The 17,451-nt window shown below is 43.0% G+C and overlaps 2 protein-coding genes across 4 annotated transcripts in view; one reads left to right on the forward strand and one right to left on the reverse strand.

Annotated features, from left to right (window-relative positions):
• Positions 1–17,451, forward strand: part of mcph1 (microcephalin 1) — a 43,444-nt gene that overhangs the window by 14,907 nt on the left and 11,086 nt on the right. The window lies entirely within an intron of this gene.
• Positions 1,003–16,957, reverse strand: angpt2a (angiopoietin 2a). Its single transcript, XM_018749237.2, has 9 exons — positions 16,555–16,957; positions 9,052–9,207; positions 7,402–7,523; positions 6,207–6,439; positions 5,420–5,544; positions 4,813–4,914; positions 4,341–4,507; positions 3,040–3,170; positions 1,003–2,167 (listed from the first exon to the last, which is right to left on the reverse strand). The coding sequence occupies exons 1-9, from the start codon at positions 16,822–16,824 to the stop codon at positions 2,007–2,009; spliced, it is 1,467 nt and encodes a 488-aa protein (XP_018604753.2). The 5' UTR covers positions 16,825–16,957; the 3' UTR covers positions 1,003–2,006.

Here is a 17,451-nt window from a genome sequence, read left to right on the forward strand (position 1 = left end):
TAACAACACACTGTGGGTCCTTGCAGGAGCCATCAAAGCTGTGTCACTGGACTCCTTTAGCCAGCACATCAAGGCTGAGCCAGGGAGGGGAGTCATGTCGCTTTTTATTTAATACTAAAGAGCCTGACCTTTGTGAACGGGGCTCCCTACAGGTTGACTGCGGGGGCCTTGTTTGTGCCGCCCACTCGCTGCTGCCCACGGCTTTGCTTTAAGCGCACCCTTTGTGCAGTTTCCCTCCGGGGCGAAAGTAAAAGGCATTGAAGGTCTCTGAGTTGAGTTCCTGTTTGTCCTACGCATGGTGGAAGCATTGGAAGCGGCACTTTATGGTACTCAGCCTGTTCTCCATAGAGCAGTGGTTCTGTAAAGAGCGATTTGCTGCTCATACTAGGCAGTACAGTGTTTGGACTGTTAATGAGTGCTGGTGGACATGTGGTGTCATCTGATTTAGCAGAATATTGTTTGTTGGGAAAAGGAAAAACAGTACTTCATGTTATTTTTGTAATTTCCTGTCCTCCTGTGACCATTCACCATAGTCATTATTGAAGTTTATAATGTAGTAAAAATTTTACAGTTTGATTTATTTGGATTTAGTTGATACTGGGATTTCATCAAAAGATAATGTGTCAAATGCCTGTTAATTTAAATCCAGCAAAAAAAAAAAAAAAAAGGTTATATTATCTAAATACATTTTCCAATATAAGAAAATGCATAACATGTTTTGTAATGTAAGTTATACAGTATTTCTTTATAAGTATGTAGTTTCTTTTTTAAACCCCAGACTACATGCCTAAAATATGAATTTAAAGTTTAGAGATAAATTTCTCATAGGGGGCAGACAGTTATTCAAAACCAAATACAGCATATTTTCTTTGAACCTTGAGGTTTATTATTCCAGAGGTTCACTTTCCTTGCTGAGTGAAATGCATTAAAAAATACATTAAAACATTACATTTAATACTTTTTCTCATCTCACATCATTGCAAAAGGAAAATGTAGCTGCTTTCAGAGAAGGAATCTAAAAGTTTGCCATCACAGACTTTCTGCTTACTCAACATATCTTTGTCACAGTTAATGCACAGCAAAATTACATTATTACATGATTATCAAAGAGTGATGTCTCTTTGGACATTTTTTGTTCAATAACTATTATGTGTATTTTCTTAAAATGTATCTATTTTGACAGTTGCACTTAGTAACAGACAAAAGCAGAATATTGTCTCCAGCAACTTTGGATGTTTTGCAGATAACTGTGTGCAAAAGCTAATATTTTACTGCAGTCCTCATTGATCTTGGCTGACTCCTGTTTCATTTGTTTTATTTTTATCAAAACTGGCAACCTAGGTGCTTAATATAAATGTATATATTGAGCAACACATTAGTTATAGATACAAACCTAGAATCTCACCATACCAGATGATTTGTTTGTCCAGGTTTGTTGCAACTGAGCAGATGCGTGTTTTGCTACATCTTTCAGGTTAGATGTGCTTAGTATAGAGCACTTCGCTTAAGGCTCCAGAGATTTGGTTTTAAAAAAAAGAAAAAAATCCACGATTCCAGTTACATATAAATAAGAGAATTTCGAATTGAGACCAGTGTAGCCCTTTGTAGGTGTGTCCCCTATCGACATAATGTTCAATCCCTCTCAGCTGCGGCAAGAGCTGTCCAAGTATCATTTGGCATCATTGAGAATTCGTTGCTTTCCTGCCAAAGAACCAACTTTTCAAACCATGCCAGAAGGAAAGGCAAACGATATCATGTTCCAGAACCTCAGTCTGGGGCTTTAAGTCCGTGTTTTCCATCCTACACTCTCCAGCAAGTAACAAACGTAGATGGAGACTCCATCCTCAACAGGCGCTGCACTTCCTAGTGACAGTAAGCACTTTGTGGAAGCAAAGTAAAATTCCTCTCAGGATGACAATTTGAGTCACTAGAGCCTGAGATTTGGGAGCCTTCGCCATTCCTCAGTGTCCCAGAGCCTTGTTGGGAGAAAAAGGCCCACCGGTGCCTCAGAAGTCCACTGGCCTGATCATCATGTTGGTCGCTTTCAGCGAGTAGCCTGAACCTCTCCAGTAGTACCACTTGATTCCGTTGAAGCGGTTCGTGTTTTGGCCCAACTGGTAATAGATCCCATTGAGGTTGGAGGGACCGCAGGCATCAAACCACCAGCCTACCGAGGAAAAAAAATATGTTAAAAGGAACGTCTCAATGTCTTTTTGAAGGTGTACTAAAGAGTTGGGGTGATAAACGGATTAAATCGGCTCACTGTCAGTCCCTGGAATGCTAAACTAATGAAGGGTTGAGCTCACAGGTTATGTAATCTTTCTGTGCAAGAACACAGAATAATAGCCTTTCTTTCTTTACAAATTTCTTTATCATATCTCTGCAAGGGGGTCTGTATAATGGCTCTGTGTTCCCCTTTTAGATTGCAAGGCATCTTTGATATGACTAGGAGAGGAATTTAAACAAGCCTTCCTCATCCCTCACATTGTTCCACATGTGTAGCATACCACACACATGTCCGTTCTCAGTGATTCCCTGGGGAATGGAGATGCCTGCTTGACTGGCCAGAGAGGTCGGACCTGCTGCTGAGGGTGGGGAACCTTGTACCCTTATTACTGCGGTCAGGGCCCCTGGAGCCAGAGTGGCCAAGGGGGAGAAATATGAGGAGTCCCCAAGGGCCATCACTGGCATGTCCCTGGGATAACTCCCCTCCCTCCAAGAATTGCCATTCGTTCCCAGGCTATTAATGTCACCTCCCCGGCCCAAACCCACAATTCTCAAGTGAGCCACTCAGTGATTAACTTAAAGCTAATTTCTGTAAGAAAGCCCTGAACCAGCGACCAAAAAAAAAAGGGCTGTTTTCAACTTTCTGGGGCAAGTGCCAAGTGCCGTCACAAGGAGGGATTTCAGATTATTTGGAGTGCTGGCTGAGCACTCCGGTACAAAACGTTAGCAGGGATTATCAACTTAATGAAGAAAGTACAGCAGAAGAAACAGGAGGGCGAGAGAAAGGGATGGACTTAGCATAGTGGCTCTTACCTCCGGTGGTCAACTGTGAACATTTGCAAACACACTTGTCATTGTCCGCATCCTTTGTGCTAAAATCACTTCCTGGCTGACCAAGGCTACTGATTTTGCCTGCCGTTCCACTGTAGCCTTTAAGGTGTATCCTGTACGATGTGAAAGGGAGGGGGAAAAAAAAAACAACAATGTGTGGAGGAAATCCATAACCACAGTTGCTGGGAAAAGGACAAATAAAAAGTGCAGAAAATGAATAACAGGTAATAAAGGTATGCCAGTTCCACCGGGTTTGCAAAGTTTACAACTAGGACATAAATAGGAAATCAGTAGAGGATTCTCTAGTAAATGACGTAAAGAGTCACACAGATAACAGATGTCACTGGTGCTAAAGGCCCTTTTAGAAAGTTTTTCCAACCATTAGTTTCACTTCTGCAGTAACAGCTACAGAAAAGAACTGATATTTTTCTTCCTTTATGAGCTGCAGGACTCTTTGTCATGTTCATCATGTACTTTGAGTTTATGAAAGAACTTTCTGTCCATATCCACCCTCTCAGAAGAAGGTGATCTATGAGTTGAGCCTGATGATTAATTGATCACAAAGTCTGGCGTTTTTGGTGTGATGATTGGTTACCTGTCAAGGTAATGTTGTTAGCATGTAGAAAGTGAAAAAGGGGAGGGGGAGCAAGGTGTTTATGTTGAACACAAACAAAACACCACAAAGGTTAACAGCCACGGGTCAAGGCCATTCATGAGCCAGTCAACTAATCACAACAGTCCATCGATGAGGGTCACTTAATATATAAACACCCTCCTCCCACTTTCACCCTCTTCACTTCAGCTGCACTCACGATGTTAGCCCAATTGGTAACGAACATTGGCACCAGAAATGCCAAGCTTGGCGATCAACTAAACATCAAACTCAACGACCCACACTACCAATTTTCCCTTCCCTTTTCTCCGGGTTCAAAGATCTCAACTGTTTCCAAATGGAAAAATATTTGTTTTGGATCCCTGACAGCAGTGTACCCCATTACTTTGTTCTTACCTTTTTGTATGCTAGTAATTGAATCTTAGTATATAGGCTATGACTTTTAAAAACACGGCTCACACTTTACTGTTGACACAGAACTGAAATCAGGTGCCGTTAGAAGTCGAAATGATTTGTTTTCTAACGATATGTTAGATACGTTCAGTAAGATGGTGTACCTGTACCTTTTGTGTGATTAACTGACCAGCGGATTCAGTTTAAGAGGTTGTGTGTTTGTAGAAATGACATCACCTGGTTCAACCTGTTAAAGTATCAAGGGCTGAGATCTTACCTGTAGTTCTGGGCTTCAGTGTTTAAGGAGAACTCGTCATATTGGGAGAATGCAGAATTTCCCTCCCAGTCTTTCAGCTGTATCCGTAGGATATATGGTTGCTGAATTGTGAGCCGGGACACAAATTCATTCCCCAGCCAGTATTCCCCCGTGGGGTCTCCAAAACCCTAACAGCCGGAGAAAAAGTAATTATAAGAATTCAGTGTCCATATGTAGTGTTTCAGTTTTTGAGAAATGTCCTATGGAGGATAGGTCACGTAATTTATCAGATGATGATATGCAGGATCATTTGAAGAAGTGGTTAAGATGCTGGTCATGTGCAACAGTTTCCAGCTTTTTAACTGGAACTTCTTCAGTCTGCATTGTCGAGCAAATGAATAAGTATTAATCAATGTTTGACCTCTGCTGGCCTGAGTTCATCTGTTTTGTAAAGAGCATCTGTGATGAGACGAAAGCACTGAGATTTCTTTACCAGTTTGTAATCCTTCCACGTACGGTGAAAATCAACGCGACCGTTGAAGCGTTTCTGAATTACAGTCCATCCGCCTCCCTCGGTCTCCATGTCACAGTAAGCCTGGATGAAACAAGTTGGTGTAAGAGCATTCCCTTCCTCAGCCATCACTTTCATGTTTAATTTTTGATCACTGGGTTTATTCAAATATATGTACAGCAAGAGAAGTGTAAAGTTGTGTTTTTGGAAAGGCTGAAAATCTGAATTGACTGAATCCAGCGTTTAGCCCCTCAAAGGTATCCTAGGAGACAAAAGTCTTCACGAGGGCATGTAGAAAGGCGACTGGCAAAGAACATCTTATTTGCTTTCTCTGAATCCCACAAAAGTGTCTGGTCTCTTTGGCCGTTCAGACTGGCCACTCTTAAATTAAATCCCTTTATGTCACCAAGGAGGTGATTTTATGTGCAAAGTTGTACTGACGATTGCCCATGAACCAGACATAGAAGAGCATTGTCTAACTCCATTTCTCATCCATTTCTGTGGCTGTGCTAACACTGCCTTTTCTCACCAGGGCTGCGTTGAGTTGGCTGAACTTATGAGATGTTTGTGGAAGCAGGGCAAGTCCTACCTTTATCTGCTGCGTCGTGTTGGCCAGGGTCAGTGAGTAGACCCCACTCTGGGTCTTTCCTGCCTTGTAGACAGCTGCGCAGTCTTTGTAGAGGGTTTGGGCTTCCTGAGTCAAGGCGGCCGTTTCTGCAGAAGCAAATTGCTCATTATTCCTGCAGCTGGCCAAACGTTTAACAGTTCGGCTCAGTCATTTCCTCAGAAGTGTGCATTTCGTTCTTACAGGTCTCTTTTGAATATCTAAAGCCAAAACGAGTTCAATGCATTTCTTGGATCTGTATCCTTCCTACCATTCAACCCACACACATATTTACTGTAGAGTACGACTCAAAAGTGCACGTACAGGTGGGTGACCTGGGCAGTACTTATACTGCACAAACTAGGCTGAAGAGTGAAAGTGAAGCAAGACACAAGTGTCCTACATTTCTGGGATCTGCTGCAGAACAACAAGAAAGGCATGTTGCCTCAATTCTTGGTCAAACTTGTTAACCAAACTCATAGTGAACACAACTAGTCTCCACCAAGGAGACTAGTGGAGTAAATTTTCCATTGCCTTTATGTGAATAAGCAGCAAGTACAGTAAGTAAAAAATAACCCATTAGTCATTAATAGTAGGGTTCAAGAAAAAGCCTGTTCAATAATTCTGTCTCTCTGCATTGGTGAAGTAAGAGCTGCTTGTGAACCAAGATGCTCGGCTTGGCACTGAATCTCAGGCTTGGCAGAAAGCCATGTCTGGAAAGCAGCACCAGTGGGGGAAGACCTATAAATCTACTCTGCTGCTTGGCACTCACTGGGGACCACGGTGATGGTGGCCATTAAGCTGTTGACAGTCTCCAGCAGGTCTTGCTGCTGCCGCTGCAGGGCCGAGTTGTTTGCGGTGGCGCCTAGGAGCCGTTGCTCCAGGTCCTCGATGACGGTTGTCTGCTGGCGCAACAGCTCCTGGAGCTGCTCCTCCTGCTCCCGAAGGGCCTTGAGCTCCGCTTGCCGCTGGCCCTCCATGTCCTCCACCCGCCGCTCCAGGAAACTGGGGATGCGGGAAAGAATTACAGACGTCTCGCCAACCATTTCCTCTGCAACCTTCCCTCCTCTTGGTGTGAGAGGATGACCTATCTGTGGACGGGGGGTCCCGCAGACCCTTTGGATTTTCACACCAGGGATCCTCTATCCTGCTGGGCCGCTCATCAGGCTCACTGTTTGTTCTACCTAAGCATTTAGTTTCCTTCATTTTGCCACATCCCTCAGGACTGATGTTATTTTGTAGAGAGCTGGGAAACCTACTGTGCTACAGGCTGAAAATTGCCAAAAAGTGCAATGTTTATAAAGTTCTGTGAATTAAGGTATATTTATAGAATCCTTTTTTGGAGCTACATTACTGGCTCTCTAAATGGGGTAACAGGTTGTGCGGTGTTTAAAGTTGCCACCTTCCTCTCAATCCCATCTTCAAATCACATGTCCTGCTGTAGTACTTCTGATAAATGTATAGTTATAACTTTTCAAAAATACTTAATACCACAAAGAACCATTCTTCAAAATACATAACGTGAAACTATTTGTTTACATGTATTTATCTAGCTGATATTTCTCTCCAAAATGACTTACAATGTTGAGCTATTGACACTGATTTAGCCATTTATACAGCAGGGTAGCTTTTACTATGCTCATGGTAAGTGGGTTGATCAAAACGAATACAAACTCTCATTCGATGTCATCCCATGTTTGTATGCAATACTTGTGCATGTGTGTTAAAGTTTCGCTTAGCAGTCAAATATTTCTCATGACTAACTCCTCAGGCCTTGATAATGTTAAATAGATCATAATTAACTGTCTTGAACCTGAGTTGAATCCCAGTCCATTCCAGTAAGCTGGAGTTGTTTTTCTTAGAACTCTGTACGTGTAGTATCTGCATTATGATTTAATGGGACTTTTAAAGTATGGATGCATAACAAGCATTTTTAAAGAGAAATTCACTCAGCCCTCTTATCTTACCTGTTCTTTTCGTTCAGTTTGCTTATTTCATTTGTTTGGAGAAGAATCTGCTTCTCCAGTTTGTTTGTTGACAGGGAATTTTCCAGCAACTGAAGTTCCAGTCTTGTAGTTTGATTTATGACCTAAAAATGACAACGCAAAGGAAACGTTGATTTTCTTTCTGAACTGTTTAAGCTTAAATATAATGTTAATTTTTTAAAAAGGAAAAACAAGAGCAATGCTTATCTTCTGTCATTAGACAAAAGAAAAAGAAAAAATTTTGATTTTTAAGGATTCATCTTAGTTTAATCAAGTCTATGCTTATTATATGAAGACCATCGAGTGTAATCTTGGGTTTGGATTTACGAAGAGTGTTAGTTGTTTGTCAGACCTCTTCAGGAGAAATAACTGGCGTTTTTAATGCTTAACAGAATCAATTTGATGGTTAACTGCAGGTCTTTGTGATCTGCTGCAGTCGGTGATGGAAAGCGCTAGGGAGTTTGGTAGAACCGCTCCGTTCTGGTCTCGTTCTTCCAGGTCCGAATGAGCAGCTCAAGTGCTCCTTCGGTTCTGGCTTCTACCAGGAGAACGTCTCAAGGGCCCTTAGATATTAACCCCATGAACTGTCCAGCAGAATTTAAGAGTGACGATGACCAAAGTGAAAGGTCTGCTCTTCATAGCAGGGCAGATCCTGATGAAAACATTCAGTGTATTCCGAGAGCAAATGCGTATTAGAAATATATGAATGGGTTCTGGGCGTGATTGGGTGACAGCCTTTACCACTGAGGTTTACATCTTGTTTCCTCTACAGAAAAACTCAAGTTGGCAAAGAAAAAAGCCCTTACAAATATGTTTATTTGAATTTATACGCGTAATTTACTTCATCTGGGAGACCCTGACTGTAAAGAACTGATGCAGTTTGAGCAGAACAATACCAGTAATAACAGGAAATAGTCAGCTGTACCTTTTCAGTTTGAGGTAAACGACACCGGTAATAACAGGAAATAGTTTTTTTTTTCTTTTCAGATGTCAGTAACTTGGAAATGGATCAAGTGAAAACACTTGTTCTGTCCTGTTAAAAATTGCGAAATGAGCACGACGTCCATGACCCCGTAGTTGTGTCCTCTCGCTGTCCAGACAAGTCCAGCGTGTCCCCCCAGTATATATGTGTAACTCCACTGAGTACTGCTAATTTTTTTTGTCTCTTTAATATATGACTAATTATTATACCTCTATTGTAATTATAAATCCCAGGGACCCTCAGGGCTTTGGGAATGGGCTTCAGGGGGGTCCGTGAAGGACAGGGTTGCTTTTAAAAGGACACTGATTTTCGAAAGTAAAATAAGAATTTTACTAAGCTGTTTCTCTCTGACAATAATTCTAAGTGAAGGTAAACAGTTTTCAGTGAAGTAAATTCTGTGCAATATTTTCTCCAAATTTATTTTTGAACATTTTAACAGGAAGCTCTTAGTTTTTTGGCTCTGACTTAGAAAAGGTTAAGAGTCTCGGTTTAATAACAGTTTTCGTCATTCACATTTCAAGTTTTGTACATGCAAAACTCTGTTCTTAAAATTTGATAGACATTTATATGTGTGCTAGTTAGTGTTACTGTATCGATGTAGCCTGTTTGCGTGTGCATCATTTGGGCAGAAGGGGTGAAGTTGCCGTTACCTGGGCCTCCACACTGGAGAGCTTCCTGGTCTGCTCCGCAGTCTGGCTCAGCAGGTTCGTGCCGAACTCAATCATGGCCGCTGTGTGGTTGTGCACAGCCGTCTGCTGAATATGGACCATCTCGTGCTTCATGTTCTCCTGAATGTAGTTCTCCAGCTGTAGCAAAACAGAAGGGGACAGAGCCGAATCAGCGAGGCGAGCTGGACCACAGCTGGGAAACTGGACACGGGATGGAGTTTAGTTTATTGATGTTCCGCAGAAGGTGTGTGGAACGCTGCCGAGTTTTAGTCGTATTTTATTCTCCTGCTGTAACATCCAGGGCTCCATTAACCTCGTTTTTCAGTGGGAACTGCAGTTGTGCTGAAGCCAAAGACGGCCGATGGCAGCGGCGGACAGACAACCTCTCAGAGGGACCACGAAAAGTTTGAGCTCCTAAAAATACCATTTTGGCTCTGGTGACTCAAGGCCGAGTTCAAGTGTGCTTTCGAAGGGCTCCGCCAACATGCAGACACATGGAGCCCTCTGCGTGTGTGTGCGCGCGCGTCTGTGCGCGAACTTGTCACAGCTCTGCTGCTGACAGCTTTTCTATACATGCAGCTTTTCAGCCATGAAGCCATAGGCAGACCACTGTTGTTTCTATCGTGTTTATATCATGTGTTGCAGTCATTTTTTTCTGGTTATTCTAGTCACACCAATGGAAACAATGTCCTTTCTTAAGGCATTGTGAGTTAACTTTAACTGGCACAGCTCTGCCAGCCGTATCGGGGCCATACATCTTCGACATGACCCAATCGCGCTGTAGACACAAGGTTTGTTTTCTGAAGATATAAATGACTCATGTTTGTGTAATCTGTTCTTAGGCTCAGATAAGAAGATAAAAAGTTACTCAGAAGTGCATAAAATAGGCGTATCCCTTTTTATGGGGCTATTTTTTATGTATGTCTACTATGGGAAGAAAAAAGGTGTGAAAAATTTGCTATGCAGTTCTAACAGGAAAACAATGTTCACTCTTGTAGCACAATGGGAGAGTTTCAAACACAGAAGAATTTAAAGTCGTCTACCAACTACAGGCATCTATAGACTGTAAAGTTGGAAAGTAAGGTTTTAAGTATTGTCTGGTGTGTTGTGAACATCTGAAAAAATTAAATTTAGAATAGACATTTGTTTTCATCACCTAATGGCACGGTTTAAATATTCCATCCCTATTATTGATATTATTTAGTAATTCATTTGACTTTTACCCAGAGGAATTCACAATGTTAAGCTGCTTAGAATGATTTAACAGTTTATATAGTTGGATCATTTTTTTACCTTAGCTATTCAGAGTAAGAACCTTACTTGGGGTACTAAAGGGGAATGGGATTCAAATCTGGGAACCTTCAGATTTGGAGGTGACAGACCTAACCACTCTGCTACCTGCTGCCCTGAAAAGTTCTTATGTAGTTCTGCTGTGATGTTGGCCTAACAGTGCAGACAGAGGTTCGAACCTAGGTCTTTTGAATGCAAGGCAGAAACCACATGTGGTATGGTAGCTGCTATAAGAACCCATCCTTGGTGATCATACTTGACATGTGGAGTACAGTATTTTATCAGTTCCTGATGACAATCAGTTATTATTATTATTATTATCATTATTATAGCACCGACTGGAACGAAATGTATTCAGTGAGGTAGCTTTGAAAAAGCTGGGGTGTTTATCTGACTCCAGTATTCTACAACTCTGGAGAATACTACAGTTACACATTTTAACTCTGAATAGCTGTGGGTTATTTGGAATAGTCAGTGCCAAAAACAACTGCTTTTAAATGTGTTATAAGTAAATGTCGATTGAAACAGTGCCAGTTGTTTTAAAGCTAATAGTTATGTTTAACTGCATACTTTTATTTCCAGTCAGCATATCTGAAATCATAATCTTAAAAAACAACGGTAAGTGTTATGCTGTAGTGGTTTTGGGAAGAAACAGGTAATTATGGGGAAGTGAAGGTGCTGAGGTCGGTATAATACTTTATTTTGTTCAGTCATGTTTCTTCTACGGAAGTGACATGTTTGTCAGGTTAGTATTTTTAGAATCTTTGTCCACCTCTTTGGTCCACGGCAATGAATGCCTCTTCCGACTTTTATACTACTTGGAAACCATGAAAACATTTGGCACTGTATCGATGCGCTGACATTTTTAGTGCCTCAGCCCTGAAATTCTTATGAGAGATGGAAGCCAGGGGAGTTGTTCTCAGACAGTACATACATTTCTTTTTCGAAATTGTTTGCTTTATAAGTTTGGCCTCTGAAGGTCTGGAGCAGGAAGTCCTAAAAGTCTTCTGCTGTTTGTCAGAGGTGGGGGGGAGGAGAGGACAGAAATGTCAGAGACCTGTGACATTTTCCCTTAGCCTTCTCCCCACTTCGGTTTCACAATTCCGTCTTTGGGCGCTGCGGTTCCGATCAGCCCACGGATGCGTGGCCCGTTCGTGTCATATGCTGAAGTCGGTGAGATCAGCCCTGAGCGAGCTGTCAAGTCGCAGATCCCTCTTTCCTGCGCCCAGTTCCTCCGATGGCGTGAAAGCCAAAAGGCTAACAAACAGGATAGGGCAATGAGTGACAAGTTGCATCCTTTACTGCGGACGCGTGTTCCATGCCAAATCCAAAGCGGGGAAGACAATACGACACTAAACGTGACACCACTAGTTGTAAAGGATGTGCTGTTTGCTCAAATGCAGATTGTGTCCTGTTTGTGGACTTCACCCATGCGCTTAGCGTCTGATCTAATGCCAGGATTTACAAAACTGAACCTTTCCCTAGATTGCTCCTGTTCGAAAAAACTGTGAATCGCTTAACATTTAAGTATTCGATCAACAACAAATTAATGAAGATGTGTAACTATCGACGGTGAGAGTGTGAGTGGCTGAAGCGCCTCTACGTGATCGATGACCTCTGCGCAGTGACACTATGAGAGTGTCAACAAGCAGAATGGCCCCAATTAGCCCTAATGTTGTTTATCTTCCTTTGTGGATGTCCACACAGTTTGTTTTCTCACATCTGCTGGCACGTGGGGGCAGTGGGAAAATACGTCTTCATCCCTGCGAGCAGGTCGTTCCATTGATGGCAAACTAATCTAATCAGCTGTTTACTCCACCAGCTGATACGGCACGGCTTGTTTTGTCTTTGGGTGTTTTTCCTGGAGTGCGATGTCCGAGCCGGCACTTGGTTCCGCTGGCACGCTATCGAACCCCGACCAGCTTCACCCCACCCCGGTACTGATCTCTGGCCAATGTAAAGTACGGATTTTCACATTAAAATGTCTTATTACATTAAGATGTTGGCCAGTTTATGGAAACACCCCCCTCCCCCCACATCCTTGACTTTTATGGGCCCGGTAGGAGGAAGAGACATCATTCCGATAGTTCCGATAATGAGTCCTGAAACAAGACCTATGAATCCCACAGGATTTATGCTAGAGTTACAAATGAAACCTAGTTTTCATTGAAAAAATATTTTATTCCACAATGGTGATTCTTTTTCATTAATTTTTCTTCAGTTTTGTTCAGGAAAATGAAAGCAATGTTTTTTTTTTTTTTTGAAAAACATTTGACTGATTCCATCTATTGAAGTTGGGAATATAGCACACCAAGGATATGAATATGGACTCGTAGTGTTATCACATTTCCCCTTTTGCTTCTGAGTTCCTGAACAGACATGTTCTGAAAGATTCTCAGAAGAATTTACTTTTAGTTCAGTTTTATAAGGGTAAGTCAAAACGTGTCTACAGTAATAGATGTTTTGGGTACAGCTTATAGCGGATAATTTTTTATTTTCCCTTGTATTTATTTATTTTATTTAGTCAGTAAGCTAACTAGTTAGCTAATGCCTTTGTCCATGACAGTTATATTTCTGTATATATTGCGGCATGATTTATTCAGTTTTCAGAATGTGAAATTCTTTGCTGCTGCCATTTAGTTTGTACGTGTAGGTGCAACATATGAAGTCCAGTGGGGGGACCACATGTAACAATCAGCGCTCAACATCTGACAAATTGCCGTTTAGTGAAGTAGAAGCATCGTATTCCTTGTTTACATAATTCAGTCAGAATGATCAACCTGTTGCTGTCTCCTAGTAATTATGACTATGATTCCAGTAGCGTCAGTCTAATGACGTGGTGATTTGTCAGTGCTGAGAGCTTTACAGGTGTCTTTTCCTATGTGACAACACTTTTTTTTCCTCTTTTAGGTAACTAATTCTGGAAAAGTCCATTAGAGCATCCCTTTGACGTGGACAGAGTACAAACCGTGTCTAAAGCTATGAGAAGTTCATTTAGTGAAGAGAAAATCATTGTGGCGGCAAAAAATAGCTGTACTTTTCACTGCTGAAAAACTGCCATGGTTTGAATAGCCTTTAATTCAGTTTGAAGTAAATGAAACTGGACTCCTTGCTCCTTTTCCAGGTTAATTAGCATAATGGTGCAAACTTGAACTATTTGAAACAACACACACAGACACGCAAAAAAAAAATAAAACTCGAGATGCTGGCCAGCTGGTCACCTTCTGAGCAAAGGGTGGCCCGCAGATTCGTTGGTCGTGTCCCGAAACCCGTGAAAGGGATTGCTTCACAAATGGGAGGCCGCTCCCGTGGCCCAGCCTGGGCTTTTAAGAGGTGCGAGTCATCTGATCCCGCTGTGATTTATCCCTGTTCTGTCAGCACCCCGTGGCCCCCCTGCCATTAATCAGGCCCAGGGGAGGATGAATAGATTAGCGGGAGCTTGGGGGGGGTTGGGGGATGGGGGGTGCTGCAGCTGGAAGGGGCCTCCGTGCATCGCCCCTTCTCCGGTACCTGTGTGCAGACTTCGTCTCCTGTTTGTGCCTCTTGGGCTTGTCAGTTTGCGAGGGAGAGTTTGCCCTTGTAGTCGGGGTTCTGCCATTACCGCATTTACCGGGCCACCAAGAACCCTGGGAAGGAAGGTCCCTTTTTGGATGACGCGCTTGATCCTCAGCTAACCCCTTCACTCTTTGAACAGGCCGGGTGCATATCTAGGCTCTTTCCCCAGTGGAAGAGGGAGAAGCTTGCAACTTCAGTCTTATCGTGTAAATTTTGCAGAAAAAACTCAGCATATATTCTCATAATCATTTTGCAGTTTTCCCATGCACATTTGATGCTGCAGATACGGGTAGACAAAAACATTTTTTCTGCCAATTGGTAGCATCGTGGTTAGTGGTGAGAGCCGTTGCCTTGCAGATGAAGGACTGCAGTTTGAATCCCCGTGAAATTATATAGTCAAAAAATTACCCGGCTGTATAAATGAGTGAACAGTAAATTATTAATGTACAAACCTTATAGTGTAAAACCTCACCTAGGAGAAAAGTGTCAAAGTATCCATCTGGGTCCTCAATTTAAATACCCTTACATTTATTCGTCTACCTGACACTTTTCTGTGAAGCAGTTTACTGTATTTACAATTATTTACCTGGTTATACTGGGTTATTTTTACTGGAGCAAATTGGGGTAAATCCCTTGCTCAAGGGTACTACAGCAGTAGATGGGATTCAAACCTTCAGCCTTTAAATTTGAGGGTGGTAGCACTTACCCTTTGCTACCCGCTGCCCCTGCATAACTGGGACCGGAAGTATAAACATAATTTGATTTGTTCATAACTCAGATTTTGACTGTGCCATAATTAATAAAACCTTAATAATAGACATTTATTCATTGAAGTCTCCTTGAACAGAGACATCAGGGACACAATAGTGATAAGATCATAATCAAACCCTACCTTTCTGTTCATTACATTGCTGTTATTTGACATGCTAAAATAGGGTAACGAGCAAATATTTGCATGTTACAGGTAGCTCAGCAGTGTAAGTCACTTTGGAGAAAAGCTCCAGCAAAATGAGTAAACGTATATGTAAAATGTATGTGTAGTGAGGATGCGATTCAGACCAACAGTAAAAACATGGTGCCCTAGTTGGGGGTTTTGGCTCTCTTTTCAATGCAGGACCGGACCCAAGAATGACTGCCATGTGGTGCATGGGGCTTCTTGTTCCAGCTCCCGCTCTGAATGAGACGTTCAGGGAGAAGCCCGCATTAGCGGTGCCCACAGCCACTTGCTCGGCGTTAATCACCGTTAGTGTCGTAGTGTGCGGTTTCCCCCCTAAAGATAATCAGCAGAGAGATAACAAACGACTTCTTTCAACAGCCGGGATGGGGGCGTGGCTTATAACAGCGCCTTCTGCTGCCGGCCGGCCTCCCTTCTGCCAAAACGGCACACTTGGATAGCGGGTTGTGGCGCGCTCTCGAGTGTCGCATTTCCAGCTGGAAGAGGTGCACACACCTTCCTACACAGGTACCCCAGAATTTTTCACTCTAGTGTGAGCACATTGTTTGGAAGCATCTGGAATGCACTCAAACAAACCATCTAGACTGGCTGAAGAACTGTGAAGACAACCTTCACTGCAACTGAAGAGACTTGTATGAAATTACATTTATTTATTTAGGAGACACTTTTCTCCAAAGCAACTTCCAATGAACTCTATGTAGTGTTATCAGCCTACACACCTTATTCACCACCATGACTTACACTGCTAGATACACTACTTACAATGGGTCACTCATCCATACATCAGTGAAACACACTCTCTCTGTCACTAACACTATGGGGAACCTGAACAGCATGTCTTTGGACTGTGGGAGGAAACCATAGTACCCATCGGAAACCCACACAGACACAGGGAGAACAAGCAAACTCCACACAGACTGAGCAGGGATCAAACCCATGTCCTCTCACAACACCCAGGCACTGTGAGACAGCAGCGCTATTCGCTGTGCCACCATGCCGCACTGAATTAAAGAGAAACCTTTAATTTATGTCTATATTTTTGGTAATGGTTTAGTATGTTTTACACTGCTGCTTTGGAAAATGTCGAAAAAAATGATAGATTCCATTATTTATACATAAATGATATGTTTTAAATATTATATCAATGATATATTTTTTCTCCAGTGAACAGTTATATTATGAGCTGACCACATTACGCATTGTGATTTTTCGTTCATTTCTTTCTAGTACGTCATTTAGCAATGGACTGACAACATGGTGAGAATATCACATAATTTTTGTATAATAAAACAGTCATTGATTATTTGGACAAAAGTCAGTTTTCTCTCTTGAACAGCTGGTGGCATAGCAGTTAGAGCAGCAGGCTTCACTCAAAGAATCCAGGTTTGAATCCCTGCTCCTGATGTAGTACCCTTGAGCAAAGTACTTACCCTCAACTGAGACAGTAAAACTTATCCAGCTGTATAAATGGATGAATTGCTGTCAGTCAGTCATTGTAAGCGGCTTTGGAGGAAAGCACCGGGTTAGTAATTAAATGTAAATATGCATTAACCTGTGCTGTCAGAGCTGTGCTGCCATGTACCCAGGAGACCTTCCCCAACCCCTGGTCATGGACACCGTTTCTGCCCACAGTCACCTGTCTCCAGGTGTTAGCCGCTACACCTTCTCAGTTCACGTGTTCCTACCTTGAGAAGCCACTGGGTGTTGTTCTCCATGATGTTCTCCAGCTGCTCCAGCCGCTGGATGGACTCGTCGTCCACGACCGGCTCGTCCTCCTGTACCAGGTTCCCGCCGTAGGCTGGGGGGCAGCTGTCCTGCTCGGGCAGTAGGAAAGTGTAACTGCATGGGCCGTTCTGGATGTGGTACTGGCGCTTCCCCGGTGGGTCCGAGCCCTTCCTGTAGCCCGCCCCAAGCACGAGGCTCCAGCTAAGGACCAGCACGCAAACATTGAGCATTTTTTCCCCCCGGTTGCGTTCTTGTTTTGTGGAGGTGTTCTTGAGGAAGGTCCAGAAAACCAGCTGCTTTGTACTGTCAGGACTCCTTTGGTCAGTAGTTTGTTGGCTCCTGACTTCTCACTACACAGCTCAAGTGTGCACTCCTTTCCTCTCTGGTCCTGTTGAACTTCTTTATATTCACTTAGTACAGTGGAGGAGGGGGGAACCACCTTTTTTTTTTGTGATGGGGATGGGGAGGGGGCGAGGGGCTGAGCGAGTAGGCGGGTGCATAAGAGTATCACACCGCTACAGGTCATTACGCACACAGACTGGCTGTGTTGCAGTCATCCCCCTGCACACCCCCAACCCTGCACAACGGTCTGGACGTGACAGCAAACACACCCATGGCAAGTTCCTGAATGGCTGTGTATGTGTGTGTGAGAGTGCGTGCGTGAGCACAAGCCCCGCCCACAGCCTTGTGGGTCTAGGCAGTGACTGGGATACGGGGGGTCAGGGATGTGTGTGTGTAAATGGGAGGGAGGGGCACAAAAGTGCTAATTAAAGGCTTCCTACAAGATCGCCTGCCTGCACAGCTTGAGGGAAGCCCCAAACACTGATGGCAGAGGAGGGGGTGTGTTTGTCTGTGTT

Source organism: Scleropages formosus, chromosome 4 (genome assembly GCF_900964775.1).
Source record: "Scleropages formosus chromosome 4, fSclFor1.1, whole genome shotgun sequence".
Classification (NCBI taxonomy): domain Eukaryota; kingdom Metazoa; phylum Chordata; class Actinopteri; order Osteoglossiformes; family Osteoglossidae; genus Scleropages; species Scleropages formosus.

What these genes read in the sequence shown, in the direction of transcription:
- angpt2a (XM_018749237.2), bottom strand. Translation starts at nt 16,824, where the DNA reads ATGCTCAATGTTTGCGTGCTGGTCCTTAGCTGGAGCCTCGTGCTTGGG. An exon ending in ACACCCAGTGGCTTCTCAAG is followed by an intron (nt 9,208 to 16,554) that starts GTAGGAACACGT and finishes GTTTTGCTACAG; the next exon opens with CTGGAGAACTACATTCAGGA. An exon ending in AAACTGAACGAAAAGAACAG is followed by an intron (nt 6,440 to 7,401) that starts GTAAGATAAGAG and finishes CCGCATCCCCAG; the next exon opens with TTTCCTGGAGCGGCGGGTGG.